This window comes from Stegodyphus dumicola, chromosome X2, assembly GCF_044657685.1.
Source record: "Stegodyphus dumicola isolate Sdum_Otavi_A_Nest chromosome X2, ASM4465768v1".
In the NCBI taxonomy this organism is placed as follows: domain Eukaryota; kingdom Metazoa; phylum Arthropoda; class Arachnida; order Araneae; family Eresidae; genus Stegodyphus; species Stegodyphus dumicola.
Genome location: NC_140781.1, coordinates 192,068,956 through 192,086,583, shown reverse-complemented (window position 1 = coordinate 192,086,583; position 17,628 = coordinate 192,068,956). Strand labels below are relative to the sequence as shown.

At 32.7% G+C, this 17,628-nt stretch overlaps 1 protein-coding gene across 1 annotated transcript in view; it reads left to right on the top strand.

Annotated features, from left to right (window-relative positions):
• LOC118183176 (tyrosine-protein phosphatase 10D-like) overlaps positions 1-17,628 on the top strand; it is a 131,983-nt gene that overhangs the window by 55,395 nt on the left and 58,960 nt on the right. The window contains exon 3 of the mRNA XM_035352621.2: positions 15,682-15,928. Coding sequence (XP_035208512.1) covers positions 15,682-15,928 — 247 coding nt within the window. The remainder of the gene's footprint in view (positions 1-15,681; positions 15,929-17,628) is intronic.

The following is a 17,628-nucleotide window of genomic DNA, read 5'->3' as shown; positions in this document are numbered from 1 at the left end:
TGTGCTTTTTTGTCCTTTCTATTTCATCTACTCGATAAGTTTCTCTATTGTAGTAATCCTTTAGGGAAAAAAAAGTATCGATTTCATTCTTATGGAGGGTTAGATCGTTAGGACTACAAAATAAATATTCCAGTTAGTTGCGCTATTTGTTTAATAAACAGCTCTGTTGAGCACGAAAATTAAATTTGAAATGCATATGAGCTGTAAATAAGAAAATAGCGAATTCGATGTTTATTTAATTGGGTGTTAAACAGAAGGGGAAATTCAACGTTACCAACCAATGTCAGTTTCAAATGGCATATTTCAAACTCGTGTCATATATCATTGCTGCTCTAAATGCGATCCCTGTCTCTGCAAGTCACAGTTGTCTATTGTCGAAGTAAACAACAGCCCTCTTCATGACTGTTATGATCATTGTTCTTTGAATAGTCTGAGCGTTGTGCGCAAGTATCACACAGCCAAACAGGTTTGATTTTGTGGTAATCCATAGTTGTGAATTTAGTTTTGATCTAAATATGTCGCTGTATGTTATCTGAATTAAATAATTTTGCTTTGCAATAAAAGTTTACTTCTAATTATAAATTATTAATTAGAAGTAAATTTTTATTTCATACGTTCTAATTTTAAAAGCGTAGAGGATTAAAGATTACAGGGGTCGCTTGGCCTATCCTGTTTAGACAAAGGGTCTTCAGATCTGTGATAAGCGGATAGAGTAGATTAACCATGGCGGTACTCTTCTGTAGACCTTAGGTATTGCCGGGACGGATGATTTAACAAGGTTTATATATTCCAGGTTTAATATAATTAAATTACGTACTACGGTGGATAAAAATAGTTCCTAAATACTGTGGCATCACCTGTATTCTTTTTCTTCTCCATTTTATATTTTCCACAAAAATTTTGCTTCTTTGCTTTGTTGTTATTTTTCCATCGTTCAGCTATAAACAAACTTAATTTTTTTAGACAAGACCCGGTTTTGGGAGATGACTGTATTTGGCGCATCAACTATTTGGCGAACCAATGGACAACAAAAGCACTCACTGTTAAATACAGACTGATCTTCACGCATCTGTGTATGAACGTTCTTTTCCCCAATTAGAGATGCATAATCCAAAATTATACCAAAGAAGCAAATCAATGCTTTGAATAAAAATGATAAATTTGGAAGGGTTTTTGGCGGTAAAACGTCTCTCGCATTAAATCATTCCAATTTGAAATCATGTTGGGTGTATAGCAAACAAGCAGAATGGATATTTCAATCTCCAGGGTGGAGGAAACCTGTTTTATGAAGAAATTTCTCCCTTTTTCTTCCATAACATTCTTCTTTCAAAATAATAACGTTTGCTTTTGTGTTGAAAATCCCCGCTAAAAAAAACTCTCAGTGGCTCTTGGTCGACTGAACAAAGCAAAGTAAATATCAAATCAAAAAATGTAATATCAAGAAAGTGTTTAGAGATTCAATAATTAAAATTTAATTATATTTGAAATTTTGTCTATTACGTTGTAGGGTCTACTTGTCTAACTTCTTTGTGTAAAGAGTAGTAACTGTACAGGAGAAGGGTTAAAAGTACCTTTTATTAACTCTTTAAAATTTACAGTGCGTCAACTCGACGCTAACACACTACACCTCCCTTGGACGGTAATTGAAATCACAGAACTAAACTAAAAATTCGAAGATATGCTCAAGTAGTAGAACTAAGTTACAGGACTCAGATATTCCTGTTTCTTAAACCCGCGTCGAAACTAGTGGCAGTGAGTAAATGCAGTTATGACGCGTAAACCAGCAATAACTCCGGGAGCACAAGCTCACGCAACGGATGTAACGGCAATAGCCTAACTCTCTCTAACTTTCTTACTGAACCTCGGTTTTTAAACTTGTAACGTTGCGCGCCTCCAACTTGCACGCAACCAAGAGGTGACTGTGAAAACTGGATAAAAGACAGAGTCTTGTGAAGGGTTTAAGTCCCTTTTTATTCAACGTAAAAATTTACAATTGAGTGCTCTTGACGCTCACAGACTGCGCCAACTCGGCGGTCAAATAAAAATAATAACCTGAAAAGAAACTAAAGACAAGACTCTAACTACGAGGCTCTCTAAAATAACTAACTCACCGCGTTTTACACTACCGCTGCTAATTCAGCAGACTTGAAGCTCACTTGAACGATTAACACTACTTCCCGGCAAGCACATAGGCCGAAACGCGGGGTTCTTCAATTTCTCGCTAACTACCTCCGCGCTCGTGAAGTAAGAACATCACCCCCCGAACTCGTTTCCTTTCTATTTAAATCAGAATACTTCCGCTGATAATTTGAATCCTTGCGCGTTCTACTAAAATTTACATATTCTGGCATTGGCAGTTCCAGGGGAAAGTAAGGCTTGACAGGAAATATAGTTTAAACTTAAAATAAATGTTAGTTAAAATAAATATAAACCCTACAAACTTTTTCTTCACAAGGTAGAATTTGCATTCCTTCACGCGTGTTACGAAATTTAAATATTCTGGCAATGACAATTAGGGGAAAGTTTAAAAGTAAAATTTAACTTGTTAGTTAAAATAACTATAAATTCCTACAACGTAATTAAACTTATTTTTAAGATTTTTTCTAATTTAATATTGATTGCCTGAATATAAATATCAACTAGGTTGGATATAAAGTTACCATCTAAAGCCCTAGGTTTTATGAGGTCCCAAATTATCCTATGACCAACTCATAACCTTGCTTTCCTGTTATGGAGGCAAAGAAAATTAGCATTAAGCAGCCCTGAAAGAAGTCTGTCCCTAAAGCCCCAGGCTATCTTAATCAGCTCGGATACTCTCAATTATTAAAATGAAATGTCGTTGAAAATGATGTTACTCATAAGAAAAGACCAGAGAAATGTTCCACCTCCTTTAAAAAATATGTTTCCTTCCCTTTCTATAGCACATCTATCTTCAGTAGTATATCGGGTTTTGAATAAAGCATAGTGTTTTGTAATGAAAAGTATAAGGATGCTTGCAAATTTTTTATTTACGGTTAGTATAAATAGGGTGAAAAATGTTGTTAAAATTCAAAGAAGAGTAGAAATGGAACGTCAACTCACACAATAATGATGATGACGAATGAGTAAATGAGTTGAAAATTTTCAGAGGAACTTTTCTCATCCTTCTGTTCTAATCCAATATTCCATCTAATTCTGTTACAGATACGCGGTGTAGAGATGTATATGTAGTATTAACGTATGATTTGGTTTAACTTGCTATTAATTTCTTTCTTATTCGTTAAATACCAGTTTTCAAAGCCAGCACCGGGTGGTGAAATTTAAGCACAGAAAATTTTTAGAATTTTGGGAGGCACTGGGGCAAAATTTAGGAGTCACAGAAGTTGCACTGGGCGGCAGTCTAGCGCCGGCCATGTTTAAAATCACTCTCTCCTTTCTTCTTCTTCTTCTTCTTTCTCTCTCTCTCTTTTATATATATATATATATATATATAAAAGTTTATTATAAGTTATATTCTTTATCATAACGAACAGTTATATGTGTCTTTTATTATAAAAGACTTTTTATTATTATTTAACTTTTTTATTATAAGTTATATTCTTTATCATAACGAACAGTTATATGTGTCATCTGTATTTTGGTTTTAGACAATCCTGCAGTTTATGACGTTTTTATTTTTACGTATTACTTATCTAAGTATCATTAATTTTAATGTATTAATATCTTATTTATCTCTTTACATTTTATTGAATTTTAATTATTTATTCAATGTTTTTGTTTAATGTAATGTTTATTCCCCGTTTCTGATAGTCTTTCAAAGGGCTTTAGCATTTGTAACTTTAAAAATTTTTGTCCTGACTACAGGAAATGAAAGCTTTAAGTCACTCACTGCAAACTTAAAGAAATACTTACCAGAAACTATATATTCAGCAATAATTTCTTTTCTATATTAACCTAAGTCAGGGATAAAAAGGTCTGAAAGTCTAATCCTGAGCTAAGTATGCATTTATTTAAGAAAAGGTCTCTGAATTTAGATATTATTTACGCTTTGCTCTAATCCATTATTTTCGGAGATGTGTTAATACTAGATTTTGCTGTCCTTTAAAAAAAGTGCGGAATGAAACTCGTCCCCAATACCACAAAAATAAGCGCATGGCCAGAGTGGTACGATTAACCTGAATTCAAGAAACTGCTCTTCTTTCACAGGTAACAAATGACAACGGGTCTCAAAAGATCAAATGGTGAGAAAGTTCTCCAATTCAGGTCAAATTAAGAAAGCAGGAGAAGAGTGAAAGAAATAGACAAAAGTAATAAAAAAAGAGCCTGGACAAAACATTCTTAAAAATCAATCAAGTGAGATATTATCATGGAAGTCAAAGGAAAACAAAACTGTCCACCAGAGTATATGCTGTTAATTATTTATTTATTTCTTCGATATACCATATCATTATTAAACCTTGCTTTAGGAGAAACATTGCGAAAGGATTTTTAAGAGGAAAGTATTCGTGAGAATGTTATTGTTTACAAGGCCACTGAAGATTAGGAATTATAATTAAACAGAAAATGAAATCAAAGACTGTGAGAAATATATATTTCGTTAAACTGAAACTCCACAGACTGATCTTAGAGAATGACAACGAATCTGAAAGCTGAAAAGATAAGAAAGCATACTAAGTATGCATTAATAGTATAAAAATTATATAGCTTTCAGTGTACAGAGAAAATATGTAATTGATAACTTTATTGAATTTTATCTAACAGTAAAGTTAAGGAAGTGACTTTTTAATAAAACAGCAAATCGACTGTTTATTACCAGGTATTAGAGCTGTGGCTTTCAACATGGTATGCACCGTGAAATTTCAAAATAAGCTAGATTTAACTAGCTACTAACTGGCAAATTCCAGGCGGGTATCAGTGGGTGGCAAAGTCGTCTGCAACGTGTATTAATGCAGAAGGAAGCTATTTCGAAGAATATTAAGTGTCTGTAAAATTATCTTCAAATAAACGAATTTTATGGAATCAGTCTCATTACTTTCTGGACAGACCTTTTATGTGTAATTTAATAATATTTCATTTTTTGTGTTTAATGACACGGGTAATTTATGAAAGCAAATTTTAACATATATCTATGCATCAATTTGCTTCATATTTTAGTGTTATTATTATTCAAAATACCTTATATTTCGGCGTATAACGCACACTTTTAATACAAAAAATAAAGTCGAAATTTACGGGTGCACGTTATACGCCGGATATAAAATGATAGATTTCAAAATAAGAAAAAGATGAGCATGCAAAAATTAAATTTCTACATGTACCTAAATCCTGTTTATTTAAGAGAAATGACATACCCCATTAGCTTAATAATTCTCATTATCGGATAGCACGAAAAGTTCGTCTATTCGTCTTCCATTATATCTTCAGACATATTATCGAATTGTGCTTCATCTTCACCATCACTGTTACTTTGATCCCTAAATAAATAATTACCTTCTGTTTCATCTATACTGTAAGATGCACTACATTTTTTTAATGACTTTTGAATTTTGTAGGGCTTCATTTCATTCTATGCTTTTATTATCCACTCTTCTAATTATTATTATGTGAAGGGACTGAGGTTATTCGTGAACCTCGTCTCTCCTGTACTTATGGTTTATGAATTTGAAATCGCGATAGCATGAAAATCTTACTTAACTGACATTAAACTCAAATAAATATTTGATAGTGCTTATCTAAATATCATGACACCCGCATGCAATTAAGCAAGAAATATCTAAAATCTCTTTTCTCGCGCTACCCTAAAATGAAATTAAGCGCATCTTAATTCTTCATTTGTCCACCAGTGGACCACTAATAGTTTGACCGGATTTAAATCCTGGCGAGCAGGCTGAATATATGGCAATTTGTGTGGTTTCCTGCATTTTTAAAAAGAGCCATCTTCTATCATAAAATCATCCACAAAAACCTCCCTCCTCTTAGGCAGATAGCCCTGATGTGCTTTGCCTTAATCAATTAACCAACCGGTTATTTTTTTAATTCATAATGATAATTTTTTCCTATTATGATATAGTTTTATTTTTCTGATACTAGCCATTCCGTATTTACAATTAAAATAAAATGTTTAGTTTATTTGTTTGTTTACTAAAACAAAACTTGCTTTTTTTTTTTTTTTTTGGTTCGTTGAATACGAAAGTAAAATGCAAATCCATGAATACAAAAGAAGGGAAGAGGTTAACAGAAATCGACACGTTTTTTTTTTTTTTTTTTTTTTTTTTTTTTTTTTTTAAGTTTTTATCGCCCAGAAACGAAAACAAAGTAATATATTAATTGGAAACTTTAAAAAAGAAAAGAAATTAAGTGTTATGTTCCATGTCAGGTTTCCCCATACGTTTTTTTTCCCCCAAAATCGTCCCATTTCAGCTTCTCTGGATGTGATAGGAAAGAGAAATTTCCATTTCACCTTTTCCATTCAGGGTGAATGCTAAGCCGAAACTATGATGGAAATTCACGTGACTGTAAAATATGTATGAAATTATGTCACAATGAGCTCCAGCCCCTGAGTTTCGTGTTCAGATAATGTACAGCTATTACAATAATGACGCTGGTGGGGATATCTAATACAGTAAACATGAGCAATAAACATAATCCAATAAACATAAAATAATTTATTACAATTCGTTGTTATTTCCTTGTGAAAGCCACGTCGATTTCTAAGCAATACAAGTAAATGCAGCTAAAACATTTTGAGAACAACTCTGCGCATCAAATGAAAGCGGAAAATAAGAACTTTTTTGAAGATTTGGCTAGCGTTAACATGATACTCTGTAAAATCCATGTGATACTATGTGGTACATGGGGAATTCCTTGTTTTTTTTTAATAACAATAATAATAATAAAGACTGAAAATCGTAATTGGTACTGCTGTTACTGTTTTTAATGAAAAAAATTCATTGTTTTAATGAGGTTTTTTTTTTTTTTTTTTTTTTTTTTTTTTTTTTTTTTTTTCTCCTTATATATATATATATATATATATATATACGTATCTGTTACCGTAAAATATAACGGTAAACAGAGTTACCGTATAATATTTAAATAAAAGCTATGTCCTCCTTCTCCGTTTGAAAACGGTATTCTCCATCTATTCCAAAAAGCTCTTCTTTCTGTATTTCTGACCCTCTTTTTTTTTTTTTTTTTTTTTTTTTTTTTTTTTTTTTTTTTTCATTTATTTCTGCTTCTTATTAAACAGTGAGAGTGTTTTCTCGCTCGTAAGTATTCGATGGCAAGAAGCAAAACAGATTTAATTTGGAGTTAGTAAAATCAATCTGGTATGCACACAATACAGTTTCGAGCTACGTTGTGCTTTGAATTTTTTTTTAATTATTAGTTAATAAAACTTTCTTTAATGTTAATTAGGAATTATTTCTTTCTGTATTAAATAAATGCATTCTTTTACCTGTTCTTATCTGCGATGTCTCGTTCTACAATGAAATGCCAACGCCGTGGTATAGTATAGTATATATAATAATAGTAACATGCGGTTACATATTTAAATCTAATAAACGTATCATGCATGTATCATGTTAAAAAGGGTTTTATAATAGTTGACAGAAACAGAAATATTTGATGAAAATTATTGTTATCTTTTGAATTACAATTCTTGTCATACCTCAACATGCCATTTCACGAAATTTACATTACGTGCGAGGACTTGAATCTGCAAATAGATAATACAGGCTGTTTTCAAAAAGCGAAGGTACAGTTTATTGCATATCATAACACATGAAGTGGAACATTTTTAAAACAATGTTTTCACTGCTTTTTCTGTCATTTCTTTCTTTGCGTTTATATATAACCCAGGACAACAGAAAGGAAATTCTTTAAGCGTAAATAAAGATATGAGAAATCTGTTTCTAAAGGATTAGTCAACTTAACGAGGCACGAGTTCACTTTGGAATGGTCTTGTAAATTTACAAATGGTGCAGGATAGCTATTCATTTAGCTATTGGAGCGTAACCTTGGTAACGTATTAGGCTGGGTAGCATAATTGATCGATTGCTTTTAAAATTGGTTTGGGCTTTTTCTTCGTAATTGCGTCTGTGGTAGTAGACAGTACCACTCTTTCCCCTCATCAAAGCCTATCACTCCAAGTTTTGTTGTCAAAGGGAATTAATTCTATGCCACGGCAGATTTTTAGTTTGTTTGATTTTGACATAAGCTACATAATGCAAATAATTCGGATTAACCTTAATAGATAGCTTTTCAAATTTGCTGGTAGATAATATTTGCCTCAATGATTTTGAGTGATGATATTTGTTTAGGCTGTCTGCTTGATGACATGAGTAATATTCTAAGATAAATTTTGAACAATTATGATTTAACGTCCTCTGATATGCAGTGAAGTATTATTATTATTATTGAGGTATCTGAATTACTAGCTGCATATTTTAGCCTCTTGATATAAAATGTCGTGGAAAAGGGAATGGGTAACGTGAGAAAATATTTTAAAGTCGTTTTGCAAAATTTAAAACCTAACTCAGTGCAAATTTAAATGCGATCTTTATCAAATCTCTGAATGAAATACAAGAATTCAAGTTAAAGATTATTTCCTGTATTTATTCAAAGCACGTGCTTATGTAACTTTACATTAATAAATATACAGCCCTGTAATGCAGTGTTCCCGCTCTATATTAAACTTTAGAAATATTTGTGGGTTAAAATTGATCTGTTACTATTGTAAAAAAAAAAAAAAAAAAAAAAAAATTCTGCATTAAAAAGTGTTTCTTTTTTAATTAATAAGTAACAGTTCAACTAAAAGATAACTTTTTCTGAGCGCTAACATAATTAATACCTGAGCACCTAATCTTCTTCGGCTTAATGCTATTTAATTGATCTACATATTTTTATAAACACTTCTTTAGAGTCATTTCTAAATATTTTATTATGATTACAAAACTTAAATTGCAACTCTGATTTCCCGCCCTTTCCTTTGAAGAGTTCAAAATATTTCTTCCTTTCACAACTTTAAAATCCTTTTTTCTGTGCGTTTTAAATAATTTTAATTATCTAATAATTTAATAGCATTTTTAAGTTTGAAGAGAACAATTATTTTCAGTACTGTACTTTCATTATTATTTTATTACTATACTAAATTTTATGAGTATTTTTATAGCATTTATGAGAACAAAATTCTTTCAGAATGTCTTAATTTTCTTCTTTAACAGAGAACCTTCCAATAATTTACCAGTCTGTCAAAATGTATTTAATATGCAGCTTTCATTTTTGTAAAATAAAGCAAGTACTTTTTTATTTTTTATGATTAGCCGCTCTCCGGAAAAGAAATTACTTCAGGTTAAAAGATATCTCTTTTCTTTATTTGAATTTAATGCAACTTCGCTAAACAGGATTTCAAAGTAATGAACATTTCAAAACCGAAACTTGCATTTTAAAATTTCAGATATAAAAGCAAGATTATGAAGAATAATTGAATCAATGTATTTGTTACAACAGACTCCCTTTTAACTTATTTATTTTTTCTAATATTTATAACCTAAATACAATTTATTATACTTTCGGTATCTTAAATATACTATTCAATACCTAATACAGGCCACAAAGAAACTAAGAGATAGATGGAATCATTTTCCCTCAAAAAAATCTTTAACGTAATTCAATTGAATAATCATTTCCTAACTGTATTCCTGTTTAAAAAAATATATCCTTTGTTACTTTTTAAAATTATTTAGAAGCAATTTTGCATGGAGTTTGTGCAAAAACAAATTTTGAGTAGAATATACTTCTTAAAGTTATAAATATGAAGCTTATTCTAACTTCGGTCAGTTATTTTCTTTTTAAGAGTTTCAAAGAAATAGTTGAGCTCTCTGCTTTTCGCTTCTGATTTTCAATCGAGAACATTGGGAAATTTAATTTCTCCGACCATCCGGGGCAGGCCTTGTATGAAATTTCAGTGGCCTTTTTTATTATTACAGGTCTCGACAATATAGTAATTCCTTGGCTACATGTGAAAAAATAATTGAATAAGCTTCATTGTTGTACGACTTCTAACAGCATTAGTGTTCATATTTGCCGAATGGTTTTTGAGTTTTATCCACATCATTATTTACTGTCGCTGCTTGCAGCATTGTTGTTGCATTTATCTTAACGCAAATAATAACTAATTTTTAAGGGGGGAATAATTCCAATGCTTCTCACTCATGTTTCTTTGCCATTTCAATGGGGTCATCTCTCTCCCATCCAAAATATTGAAATCTGACACAAAAGCTGGAAAGCAACTGTAAATCGCGAATGTTCTAAACAAAGATAATGGTGACAAACAGAATCTTTGTCATAAAACTGGGGCATGCGCATCGTGTGAGTAATCGAAACTAGCTTACATAATTTAAGACTGAATTTTAAATGCAAATGCAGAGGAAAATCTTGTGAAGCGATAAAATGGAAATGATTCGATTTTAATCTTTTCCCCGAAAAAGGCAACATCTTTCCTCTTCACGTTGGTATTTTAAAAAAGCGTTGGCTTGCCACAGTGTTCCTGAGCTTCCTTTTAACTGCAGCAAAGAACCATTAATTTGAGACCCCATTTGTAGTTGGTACCGTGACATTGCTTTTTCTTTTAAAAATCCGTTTCGCAGGTGTCGGCATGCGTGCAAGCGAAAACAAGGTAAACGATGCGTTCGCAACATTCTTCCTTTTAGCACTCTTAAACGTTTACTAAAAAGTTCCTATTAGACTGCCATATATCCGATCGAAGTCGAATTGCCATTAAAAAATTAAAATTTAAAGAAAATAAAAAAAAAAAAAGTTTCTTTTAGACTGCCATATATACGGTCGCAGTTAAATAGGCATTAAAAAACTAAAATTTAATGTTAAAGAAAATATAAAAAAGTACCTTTTATACTGCCATATATCCGATCGAAGTCAAATTGCCATTAAAAAATTAAAATTTAATTTTAAAAAAATAAAATTTTAATTTTTTTCTCGACTTTGACCGTCAATTCCCTAATGGATATGTGCACATTTCAGTCGAAACGAGGTTTGAAAAATGAAACATGCTTTTATCAGGATTTTTTAAGCAGAGAAATCGCAGATTAATTCAAAAAACGCCAGGCTGAAGAAAGCACATATCACTGAAAATTCATAACTTTCATTCCATATAAAGTAGACACTTAAAAGTTACTTTATTGATGATTTATTATGAGATGGCTTATGACAGAACGCGTTTTACATTAAATAAGATTTGCATTTCGAAAATGATATAACTACTCGCTGGTGGTCAGTGTGTAAGTATCTTTCCATGTAAAAATACGATTATATCAGCTCTTCCAGCACACTCTTATATAACATATAGCATTTTGTATTCAAAAAGATAGAAGTTAGTAATATTTTTAGCTGTCAGTGAAACATTTTATTTATTTTTTATTGGTGCTGATATAAGGAAGATATTCTTTTAGGTACAGCCATTTAGCGGATTTTTCTTAACCAGAGTTTGAACAGGATCAAAAACTTCTTGGCCTTTCAACCATTCCATAGCTGTTCGAAAGCACTTTTCTTTTAATACAAGTATGATCATGATAACGGCATGGATCCTTCTCTTAAAAATTGTTTTCATTTTCTGATATCTTGCTTATCTTGAACAGACGATACTTTTAACATGTTTGATAATGACTTGAACTTACTGCTTTTCCACTGTGACAAACATCTGAACATCGTGGCGGTGTTTGTTTCAGATGATGGTATGGTGTGGGCTCAACATTCTATCATAAGATGGCTCGCCTAACCTCAGTATAAGAGCAACAGAGAGTCATAACGTGAAGTGTGGTAAAGAGGACTGTGGACAAATATGTACGTGGTGACTGGAAAGTGATGCACGTGGTTTAAAGTGAACTGAAAAGTCTCTTTGGAAAGAAAAACTGTAGCTCACAAATTTACAAGTAACTAGCTGTAGTACGTGGAGACTAAATTCCTGCGCGATGTTATGTGTTTAATTGAATTTAGAACTTCAGCATAAGAAGAATGAACAGTGGGACGAGCCTGCTATACTGTGGCTCTTGAGGTATACACGAGTCGCAGAACAGCAAGTGTCCCATCTGATACTGACAAATCAAAGATTTGCCTACGACGAAATACAATGGGAAACGGATATTGTGAGAATAACTCTGTACACGCGATAGTGCATGAAGGTCCGAAAATGAATAAAATTAGTGCTTTAGAGGGTGACTGGTCTGCAAAAACAATAGTGTGAGATAATGTATCCAGAACTGGCGCGTTTAAGATGAAGAACTTGCATGGTCGAAGATTCACCAACAATGAAGAACTGCAAGAGGCAGTCTACGAATGGGTCTGTGGTACTCCTAAAGAATGGTTTACTGCAGCCATCCAAAAAGTTCCTTGGAAATGGCAACATTGCATCCAGCTGGGTGAGATTTACGTATAATATCCATTTATGCATTCTGATAATTAAAGTATATTATGTCGTTTTACCCGTCTTATTCCAAATCACTGTTGAGTGATCCACTATTTCATCATAATTAAACTGATGTCCAGGATCATTTATATCAAATTCAACCATTCATTCTTTCATTTTCATACTGCCATGTTATATTAGGGACGCCATGCTTATCCTCACGAGTTACATATAGAATGCGGCTACCAGCCCAGGGGTGCATAACACCTGACAAAATGTGTGCATAACACCTGAGCCTTCATTTTCATATTAATTTGTATCTTCTACCAGACTGTTTCATATCATCCGTTTTGTACTCCTGGTACTTTCTATCATATTATTCAGTATTGTTAAAATTTTCTTCCCTCCCCCCTCGTTTAAAATTTAATTCCAGAATTATTTTAATATACGGTTGTTTACTAGATTCCTAGTAAAAATGGACAGCTGGACAGTCAGTATTACATTGGAATTCCTTTAATTCTTTCTCCTTCAAAGCACTTTTAGTCGTCTTTATTTCTAGTTAATCAGTTTTATATTTCGCAGTTACATAAATGCAAAATTTTCAAAGTCTAATTTTTTCTTTGCAATTAATGAGACTCTACTGATGAACAAAGACTATGGACTGAAAACGGAATGAAATAATGCTGCTCATCGAAATGTTTGCAAGCAACAAAATTGGGAAGTAGGGACTTCCACCAAGAAAGAGAACAAAATTATTTTCTGGTAATGAATGTAGCTATTATTATCAATGTTTTCACTCATAATTATAAATACGAAAATATTGCGCTTTGATTCCATCAAAAAATATGAAATATTCATGCAAATGTGCTTCCGGCCAAGAATCAAACATCTTCTTCGTTAATAAATTTCAAATTTATGCCATCATAGGAGTCCCATTTTCGAGTTAGAGACTCAAGAGAAGTGATGCGAACATTTAACGCTATTTTAAAAACTGTGAATCAAAGCTGAATGTAAATGGGGGGGGGCGGAATCGAGCTTTGCTCGCAACTACCGCATAGTGTCATCAGTTTTGTTGTCAAGTAACATATATATTTGAGTTGCTCTTCTGCTATCTCGTCTCTAATTAGGTTTCATGAAAAATAAAATTATGCTAAAATACAGTTTGGGTTGGCTCTAAAAAGCTGTACCGATTTTGAGACAGGGTGATAATAAAAGTATAAGGTACCGCTTTTTTATTAAGTATATGTAAAATACTCTTTTTGCTTCAAGAACAGGGTTCCTATTCTGCCTTACTGCATCGAAATTGACAGCTTTCAAATAAACCAATGTTAGGCTACAGTTTGATTTTTGCCTTTCGGGGATCTATATTCGCTGTAGGAAACCTCGCAACTTCGAGTCGCTAGTCTTTTGGCCTTACGATTCCGATTTCAAGTACGTGTAAACAAATCGAAACATTAGTTTAATTTCACAAATATAATTTAAATACCCGGCTAATTATTTTCCGTTTGAAAGAACAATTATTGCATAATTTTCAGCCTTAATCGCTGCCAACGTCAGTGTATCTTTTCACATGATGGATCCATTTTTGTAACACTTCGTTAATAAATTACGAAATTAAGAAAATCATATTTCATTAGCTATCTCGCTATTCCTGTGTGTTCTGATAACTCATCGCATTCTTCATATTTTTCCAGCTTTCAGGAGCCTTGATTTTGAGCAGGGCTTCTTAACCTTTTTTATCACTGAGATTTTGTTCGCGACCCCAGGACCCCATTTACGAAAATTTTGTGGAACCCAATAAGCATTGCGCAAATCCGACACACGCATGAGTGTAACTATCAATTCTACTGTAATATACTATTGCAGTTTTAGGTCGTTAACTTTAATTTCTAATTTTAAGAGATAGAACAATGTGTAAATAAGTAACAGACGAAAGGACAGCGTCACGTGCAAAGCATGTAAAATGAATTATTATAACGTTTTCGTTTTTTTCTTTCTTTGTATTGTCTTATCTTTATCTATTTTCAGATACATCGGGTAAAAATATTTGGTAATTGTAAAACTATTATAATAAGTTAAAGAAATATCAAAACTGTTAAAAATTTTGGCGACCCCCTGCTGCAGTGTTGGGGGTCGCGAGGGAAAGTTTAAGAAACTCTGATTTAGAGGAAGGCAGACATCAGCTGAAGCCGGATTAGGAGAATAGGATGGGCGGTAAATCAAGTTGATCCCCAAGGCTTCAGCGGGCAGGAGTCCAAAATCATGATATGAGTTTACTTTAATTCACATTTAATAAACGTAACAAACAACGTTCTTTAATGTTTTTATTTATTATTTATTTATTTAACCTTCCGTAAAAATGTAAATGACGCTGAAATTATTTATTACTTCATCGCTCACTTACGACGTATGATCCCCCCAAAAAATTTTTTCTCATGAATTTTTTTTTTTAATTTCTTTTCTGGAAAAACTTTAGCACTCTTGTTTATCGAGCATAAAATATTTATTTCGCCTTTGAGCATGTACTGAGCGCCAGTAACTAATTTGCTACCGGAATGGTAATACAGAAGCTTAAAATGGTCATACGTTTTATAGTGCATTTTGTTTTAAATAATTTAATAGCGTTGCAAGAAAACGCTAATCAGTTCGACCTTGTCAATTGTAATTACTGTCAGAATAATTCGACCGTAACTTTAATCCGAAATACCTAAGCGCTTATCGATAAATAAACTTCAGTTAGCCTGAAGGTGCAAGAAAGACCTGTTGAGTTCTACATTATTCTCATAACTCGTCTCATTGTTACAAAAAGAAAAAAATATATATACTGTGTGTTGTGGGAAAACTGTTGAATCAAATGCTGTACTGTATTATTTCTGTCTTTGGGCTAGGCTGGATTGCCTTCCAAATTCCAAAATAATAGGTTTCCCCCTCTCTTCTTCTTCTTTTTTTTTTTTTTTTTTTTTTTTTTTTTTTTTTAAGTCCAAAGGTATTTGAGTCCCGAAGGACTATTACTTTCGGTTCACTTTTCAAACTATTGCCACAAAATATTAGAGTCCTGCATTATATTTGAAGAAATTAAATAATGAAAAATCTGCATAAATATATGTATATTTCTCGCATTGTAATAAAACAACGGTATCTAGAGCCATCCAGTTTTGAATGACGTAATCCTACTGCGAATATGGGCATCTGAAATCCCATAGCACATTTCATCCCTTCATTTGCAGATCAAATCTTACTTGTAGTTTGATTTTCACATGTTTACGTATTTTATTCTGCTTTAGGTTTTTTGTGTCGAAGTGGATCTACCTCTTCCTCCAGAGGTTGCTGCATCTAAAGATGGGGAACTGCGTCTCGACTATCATCCACCTGTCGGGCATCCGCCTCCCAATATAACTTTTCATCCCCTGGATGTCAAGGAGGGAATAATAGTTGATGATGTCATTCCAGGAACAGAATATGCATTTCAGCTTTATTATTCCAATCAGTCTATGATTGAAGTTTTAACATGGACCACTGTTATTGCAACAGGTAAATATTCTATAGTTTAAATGGTGAAGATAATAACAGATAACTACTTGCAGACTGGTGTAAGAGAAAGCAAATAATTTTATGAAAATTAATGTAATAGTAATGTTTGTGGTACATTCAATCCATCGAGCTGAAAACCATCTCGAGAAGTTGTAGTATAGCGAGGTAAGGAAACCCTCGGATTCCACTCAGTTCCCTCCAGTGCTTAAATTGCGCCGGAGCCCACCGGAGCGCAGCTCCGGTACTTCTCAATTTTTAAAATAAATTACAATTCTAGCCGGAGCGCACCGGAGCCCTAACTAAGATGAGCTCCGGTACTTCTTTTTATAAAACTGAACCGCAGCTTAAAGGGGGGGGATTTAGAATTCTTAACTTTTTAGTTTAACAATAAGCAGACCTTGCAATACTCTATTTTCCTAGGAATACGAACTCATGAGAACATGAGACGTTCAAGTAAAGTACCCTTACTCACATTCGGAAACCTTTTTGAATGGCAATAAATTTGGGGAGTTTGTTTAGGAACGCGTAAATTTTTCGCCATGCTGTCGTATCTAGTGTATTGTTATCCATGGTTACAGTTAGTTATCCTCGCAGGAAGGAAAATTTGTGTTCCTAAATATGCGTTAAGTGACAGCGAGTACAATAAGAGTGAAATACTAAGAAAAACTGCTCAAGCACGTCCTATACATCGGCTTCCCACAGTATCCACTAATGTAACCAAATACGGGGGATGGGCGAAAAGTGTAACCAGCGACTTTACATTCATCCTTAGGAGTCAGATTGAGGACTCATTTTACCCCTGACATACATCCGTTTGATGGCTATAATTATATCAGCAGAGAGCCGCGGTCAAAGAGAACGTTCTCTCTCACCAAGATTCTCCTCATTTTTGTTTCCTCCCTCTCATACCCTAACGCGCTCATTCTGTTTTGCCCTGTTTTTAGCATTATCTGAATTTTCATTAGCTATCCTTTAATATTTAATTTTTGTGATGATAAAAGAACTTTTTTTCCCTACGATCAGAGCTTAAATTGGGCCGGTGCTTCTTAGTTTTTGTAATAAATCATAATTCTAGCCGCAGCGCACCAGAGCCCTAAATAAGAAGGCTTGCGGCACTTCTTTTATGTAATTGAATAACAATTTCAGTAGAAATTTTATTTTTAGCAATAAAATTAAATTAAAAATCGCTTATTAAATTTTAATTTATCTCTTTACATTTAATTTAATTTTCAATATTTAATTGCTTTAATCTTTAATTACTATATTTTATTTATATTTATCTTTCAATAAATAATAATTAATTAATTATCTAATAATTTTCAATTAAATTATAAATAATTATGTATAATTATTGATTAAATAACAATTAATAAACATTAATTAAATAGTTATTAATTAATTTTATAATAATTGACTGTTGAATTTTAAAATAATTAATGAATTTAATAGTCGTTTTATTTATTTATTTACTCTTGTAGCTATTTGCTGACGGTCTTCCATAGGGCTCCGGCACTTCTAATTTTAGAAATTAAGTCCTGGTTCCCTCCCCCTTACCGTCGATTAAACTGGGTCGTTCGAACTTTTAATACTGGTCAAGCTAAATAGAGGGTGATTAACTAAAATATATGCCAAAAGAATTTTTGCGGCGCAACAAAGGGCTAGGGACTGTATTCACGTAATTAACTGTATGTCCCTTGCAA